Source organism: Micropterus dolomieu, linkage group LG18 (genome assembly GCF_021292245.1).
Source record: "Micropterus dolomieu isolate WLL.071019.BEF.003 ecotype Adirondacks linkage group LG18, ASM2129224v1, whole genome shotgun sequence".
NCBI lineage: Eukaryota > Metazoa > Chordata > Actinopteri > Centrarchiformes > Centrarchidae > Micropterus > Micropterus dolomieu.
Window position 1 is genome coordinate 13600178 of NC_060167.1, and position 7165 is coordinate 13607342.

General features: G+C 41.6%; 1 protein-coding gene across 1 annotated transcript in view; it reads left to right on the forward strand.

Annotated features, from left to right (window-relative positions):
* rtf2 (replication termination factor 2) overlaps positions 1–7165 on the forward strand; it is a 29846-nt gene that overhangs the window by 6239 nt on the left and 16442 nt on the right. The window contains exon 5 of the mRNA XM_046028591.1: positions 2252–2330. Coding sequence (XP_045884547.1) covers positions 2252–2330 — 79 coding nt within the window. The remainder of the gene's footprint in view (positions 1–2251; positions 2331–7165) is intronic.

Below are 7165 nucleotides of genomic sequence, written 5' to 3' on the forward strand. Positions count from 1 at the left end.
CTTCTTCCAGGCCTCTTCTGAGTCGTCCAGGTGGTGAATGGCGAACTTCATGCGGGCCTGTACATGTTTCTTCTTGAGCAGGGGGACCTTGCGTGCGCTGCAGGATTTCAATCCATGACGGCGTAGTGTGTTACCAACCGTTTCTTTTGTAACTGTGGTCCCAGCTGCCTTCAGTTGATTCATCAGTTCCCCCCTTGTGGTTTTGGGATGATTCCTCACCGTTCGCATGATCAGGGACACCCCACGAGGCGAGATCTTGTGTGGAGGCCCAGACCGAGGGAGGTTGGCGGTGGTGTGGTGCTTCTTCCATTTCCTGATAACTGCACCGACAGTTGATCTTTTCTCTCCAAGTTGCTTTCCGATTCTCTTGTAGCCCATCCCAGCCTTGTGCAGATCAACAATCTTGTCCCTGATGTCCGTAGAAAGCTCTTTGGTCTTGCCCATGGTGGTGATGTTGGATGCTGGTTGTTTGGGTGATCAAGATCGAGCGTATGTCCCTTGCTGTGCGTAGGGCCAGAGTCATGCAGAGTGAAGTTAAAAGATTCAGTAATATTTACAAATTCAGAAGCATTTGTGCAAGTATCAACAATGATCACTCTGTCCAGCTTAATAATGGATGATAAGAAGTTAGAAAAATCAGTTTACCGGGTGGCCGGTAAACTAAAATACAATAAAATGTATTTGAACGACCAACCGTAGTCAACTGTAGTTCAAAAGAAGAGTACGTTCTAGCGCTCATTGATTGGCAGATAAAAGGTTTTTTAAAAACTACAGCAAAACCTCCACCACAGCCTGTGAGTCTCGGCGTACTGATAAAATTACAGTACACAGGACAGAGCTCATTCAAGTGATAGTATTCCATATCCCGTTGCCAAGTCTCCGTGAGCAACATGAAGTCCATGTTTTTGTAAGTAAATAAATCACCGAGCAAAAGAGACTTGTTTGCAATTGAACGGGCATTTATCAGACCCATCCTGAGTGGTGCAGGAACACCTTAAGCAGAGAAAGAGGCTCGCGGCAGCGGCCTCAGATGCACAGAACACACACCGCGACCAGTGGTAGGGTTTCTTCAGGGCACCAGGACCAGAGCCCTGGGGACGTTGGAAGACAAGAACGAAGACATGAAGGTCTGGAGTCACAGTCAAAGACCCCCAGCTTCAAGAGTTTTTTCAGATGAACCTGCCTACCTGCCCTTTTTCCTCGCTTTCTCTGCCGTCTATTTGTAGGTCGTTTTACGCCCTCTCCATACAGACAGCAGTTTCAGTCAGACGTATGAACGGGGCTGCAAATTCACCTGTACCACTCCAGGTACATCTGTCACCGCACTCCACCATGGAGGATCGGATCAACAGCGTTGTTTGGCGATCGTACACCCATGCAGTAGACTCAACATTTGTTGACAAACTTAGTAGCAATATAGTGCAGGAAACAAACAAAATGAGTCGGGATGAACAACCAGCCGCAGTGGCGAAGCCAAACACAGGCGCCATGCCGGAACCGGAAGTTAAAACAAGTTACCACCATTTACATTTATCTGATGCTTTTATCCAAAGCGACTTACAATTCCTATACATGTCAGAAGTCGCATGCCTCTGGAGCAACTAGGGGTTAAGTGTCTTGCTCAGGGACACAATGGTGGATGTCTCACAGTGGGAATTGAACCCAGGTCTCCCACACCAAAGGCAAGCATCTTATCTATGCGCCATCACCACCCCATATGCACCATCACCACACCATCAGAGTCCAGAGCCATGATCTTGACATAATAACAGGTAGATCTTCTGAGCTGTTGTCATAACAGGCACCTTCTGATAAATCTGTTTTCTTGTTTTTTTTTCTGAACAGGTATCAGCAGAAACATTTTTCTTTTATCAGGGAGCAACATAAACAGTCTATGTACAGTAGCAAGTGTCCCTGTTAGAGTGAGGTGAAGCACCCGCCTCACGCACATGCCCGCCTGCTGCCAAAGTTGAATTGTCTTGAACTTTATGTACATGACGCGCAGCACAAATCATTGGAAGAGAGACTGATCCTCGCTGTTTATGAGTTTCCAGTTTATGAGTGTCGAGCAAGAACATGGGGGTAGCAAGTGAGTCGCAACCACAGATCCAGACTCCATAGCTCCAGAGACAGAAACACCTGCAGAAAGTAATAGGAGGGGAGAGGAGAGGAGAGGGACAAGAAAGCACAAGACTATGGGAAAGGGAAGAAGTCAAGTTAGTAACATATACCCCAATGTTTCCTTTTTCAGGTTCTGTTACCTTCAGAGCTGTGGCTGTGTCTTTTCTGACAGGGCCATGAAGGAGGTCAAGACAGAAATCTGCCACAAGGTGAGCAGTATTTCATTTTTCTCCCCAGTCACTCTTTTCCAAACCAATGCACCAAACCATGAAAATTGTTTTAATTTGAATCTTTCCTTTCAATCTTTCCTTTTTTAAACTGCTCTCCATTGTTGACCTCTGAATGTTTGGCAGTGATTCTGCTTGTTTGATTCACATACAGAGAGTTCATGGTAAATAAGCAGCTTTGCTTTTAATGTAGATAACACACTAGCTGTCTGGAAGTGGCGTTGTTCCAGATGCATCATCTGTTACTCACATGGATAAGAATCCTTTTTATGTTATTTAAAATAAATTAAGGAACCGTACATATTAATTAGACATATACCTGAGGAGACAATCTGACCACTACGGCAGACTGTTAAAGTAGGGCTGGATTCGAATATTCAACTGTTGGATACACATTCGATTTTCAATTATGAGATTGGATTATTTAAGGTTTTTTTTTCGTGCGCCTGACCTCCACCAACAGCAGTGAACGTAACACTCCAGTTCACATCAAAGGGAAAAACGAAATGAAGCCCTCAGCCATGTGGGAGCACTTTAAACTGAGTGATGACAGCAGTAGTGTGGAAGTTATGGTGTTTATTGATTTTACAATTGCTTAGCTAATGAGTGTAGAAGTAGTGTGTCCACCAACTATGTCATAAAATTCTCTGATGACACAATCATTTTAAGTTTATGATTTCTTTAAGGATTGTTGTATGATGAATCATCTCATCTTTAATAATTTGAAAACAAAAGAGATGATATTTGACTCCAGGGAAGTGAGAGCCCATGACAATGCTGTCATTGGGGACAGAGAAATCGAGCAAGTTACTTTATATAAGTACTTGGGTATACAATTAGACAACCGACTAAAAGGAAATGTGCATGTTAACTATTTGTGTGCCAAACTGGCCCAACATTATTTTACAGCGCAGTGCTGGAAAGTCTGATCAGGTATGGAATGGCATCCTGGTTTGGCACCCTTACCATCCAATGCAATACAAAAATTGAAAGACTAATAAAAGCTGAGATGAAGGTTATGGGAAAGAAAGACTACACTTCCCTTCAGACCATCTTCAAAAAAATGGTAGTCTCCTAGGCACAGAAAATTCTGAAGGACCCTTCACATATTCTGCACTCTGAATACAATGTTTTACCTTCAGGGAAACACTAGCAGATGTAAAAGTAACCGCTATAAGCTGTCCTTCATCCCATCTTCCATAGCGCTTATAAACAAACAATCTGTTCGGAACATGACTGCTTGAAGCCCTTCAGGCACTTTATTTATTTTTACGCATAGTTTAATATTGATTGATCGCTTGCACTAGTGTTTTTTATCAACCAGGTCTTATATGAGTTCTTCCTTTTTAATATAGAATTGTGGTGGATGTACTTTAGTGTTGATATATTGTTTAATTATTGACGGGGGCATGGTCTCTTGTGATACTTGTGCAATGTAACGTAAATGTATGGTGCCGACTGTATGTATGTGAATGTGAAAGTCCAGATGTGATACTGTTGCTTACTGCAGCCTCATGCGACACTGATGCCCAAGACAAATTTCCCTTCGGGGACAATAAAGTTGATCTTAATCTTAATTTCATTACAGATCAAAACAGTCAAATATCCTACATTTTAAAATTTATCAGTATCAAACTGTTGGCTGGAAACAAACAAACAGCAACACAATGAACGCATTTAAATAAGCCTAATTATATTGTAGAAGAAGTAATTACCGATTGTAGAAGAAGAGCATTTTGTCACTATAATTAAAATTAAATTGAATTTTGCATAACGTGTTAGATTTAGTTCCGCTACTGGAAACACGCTCATCCCATGCGCTCTCCACCTGGACCCCCGCCCGGCTTAACTGTTCCCGGATTCTTCTCTGGACCTGCTAAGATCAGACTCTCTGCTACAGTTCCCCCTGCTCTGTACAGCAGCCACCAACCTGGTTTGGCACGCATCGATTTTCGCTCTGCCTGCTCTTCACCTGCTCAATATAGGCCTACGATCCTTTTAACCCCGCAATAAATATTTCTCCCATTCTTAGTCAAGCACTTGGGTCTGCTAGCCGTGCTATAACAAAGTTAAAAACAAAGATTTGGTAATAATCACTCAGTTAGCCTAGCTATGAGAATAAATAAACTTTCTCTCTCACAGACGCACACACAGACAGACGTGCACCCATGCCGCCGCTATCTCTCCCCCATCCGATCCTCCCTCACTCAGCAGAACTTAGTGGGCATTTATCCTTCTTCTGCTATTCTGCTTCTATCCATTAAATAGGGGAGACCGGGTCTGGTTGTAACATGGGGAGAGTTGTAACAACACCAGTTCCACCAAATAGAGATAAGATAGGAGTTAGGTGATCATTAGGTGAATACCGGCCCACTTCAAGCACTAACTGTGACTCTGAATAAAAATATACACACATTGAGACACACACACACACACACCTCTTTTTAGTTAGACCTAAGGATCTACAGAGATGTTCTTCAATTAATTACATTGTAGTAGTATTTATTAAGTATACTTTTAAGTAAGTTTATTCTATAGATAAATTTACATACACAGACTGTACATGTGAGTCATCAGACAAGTCTGTTACAGCAAGAGAGAAACATTGTTCTTTTATATAGGAAGCTTATCATATAGTGTGGCATCTATTTTTGCTCCTTTTGTCTTATTGTTACAACTTACCCCAGCATGTGTTGCAACCTACCCCGCTATTGGGGTAGGTTGTAACAAGGGAACACAATGTATTTGACATCAACTCACGAGGTCTGTGATAATCTTGTAGAGGATTGAATTGGTGCCATTTGTAGTGAACAAATGTGGGTACTTTGTATAAAAATTTGACTCTAGCTAAAAAATTCTGTGAGTTATAGTTACTGAAACAAAAAGTGTTTCAACCATACCCGGTCTCCTCTACATAGCTGTTGCTCATGAAAAAACACATCGTGTATTGTTCAAATTCACTACCCTTTCGTTATGTTCATGGCTGAAAACAGCCACTACTTTAAACTGCTGTAAAAATGTATCAGATAAATATTTTTAAAAAATTCTTTTGCATAAATCTATTAATCAACTTCAGTCCTGATCAAAACTACTAAATGTTTTTTAAAAAAAAAAATCAGGATTTTAACTCTTTAATTGCCAAATTTATAAATGATGTCACTGATTTGGGAAAAAAACAACACAAAATGACTTATTTTCAATATAAAATGTAATTATAGGCTGGATTTTTTTTTACCTTTTATCACAGTCTTGGACATGTCAAAGATTAGAAACAACATTGTTTTTGATGCATTGTTAGTTTTTGTGCAGCATCAGATTTAAACTTTTTCTCCCTCATTTACTGTTCGTGGCTGTTTTTGCCCCATTGATTTCCATTATAGCCACATTTTTTGATTGCAAAGCCATGATACCAGATAATCATGCATTTTTGATTGTTGGTGGTTTTCCCTGTTGGGAAGAGGTAAAAATTGTAATATTTACTGTTGATAACCAGGTGGCACCATTAACCCTTTATAGGCCTGTGCAAAAAAACAAAAAAAACACTAAGCATCTGCATCAGATATATGAACACTTTATTATGAACCAAAATGCAACAACAACTTCAAATAAACTGAACAATGGTTCAACAGTTGAGGATGGATGAAGAACTAAACAATTGAACAAACCACAAACTCTGTGTGTGTGTGTATTTTCAGTCTTTCCAGCAGGACTTGCAGCATATCACTTGGTGCTCTTTGCAAGTGTGTCCACCACAACGGATGCAAGTGCTGACTGTTCTTTTTTTTTTGTCCTGTGCAGCACTTGCATGTTCCCCTCTTCCCTTCTGAGCTGCTGGTGTCTGCTGGTGTCTGTGGATTTGTGTCTGGAGGGACAGCTGCAGGAGACTGAATCTCTCTCACCAGTGCAGCAGCAACTGGTGCGCGAGGGAGGTGCTCTCTCCTCAGTATTGCTGCAGAGACCAGAGAATTTCCCAGCTCTTGTAGGAAAAGCCTTCTCTGAAACAGCTTTGCCTGACTGACTTACTTTGTTTTTGTTTACTCTATGTAGTTCTGAGAGCTGAGGTGCATGTTTTGATTTTCTCAGACGCATCAAGGTGAGTTCTCACACTCTCTCTCACACTAACACTCACACACACACACACACACACACACACACACACACACACACACACACACACACACACTTTAATATGCTATTATACTCCATATAACTCCATGTAAAAGCCAGAAACTAAGCTTTATTTTTGCACAGGCCTATAAAGGGTTAATGGTGCCACCTGGTTATCAACAGTAAAAATTACAATTTTTACCTTGATGCGTCTGAGAAAATCAAAACGTGCACCTCAGCTCTCAGAACTACATAGACTAAACAAAAACAAAGTAAGTCAGTCAGGCAAAGCTGTTTCGGAGAAGGCTTTTCCTAGAAGAGCTGGGAAATTCTCTGGTCTCTGCAGCAATATTGAGGAGAGAGCACCTCCCTCGCGCACCAGTTGCTGCTGCACTGGTGAGAGAGATTCAGTCTCCTGCAGCTGTCCCTCCAGACACAAATCCACAGACACCAGCAGACACCAGCAGCTCAGAAGGGAAGAGGGGAACATGCAAGTGCTGCACAGGACAAAAAAAAAAGAACAGTCAGCACTTGCATCCGTTGTGGTGGACACACTTGCAAAGAGCACCAAGTGATATGCTGCAAGTCCTGCTGGAAAGACTGAAAATACACACACACACAGAGTTTGTGGTTTGTTCAATTGTTTAGTTCTTCATCCATCCTCAACTGTTGAACCATTGTTCAGTTTATTTGAAGTTGTTGTTGCATTT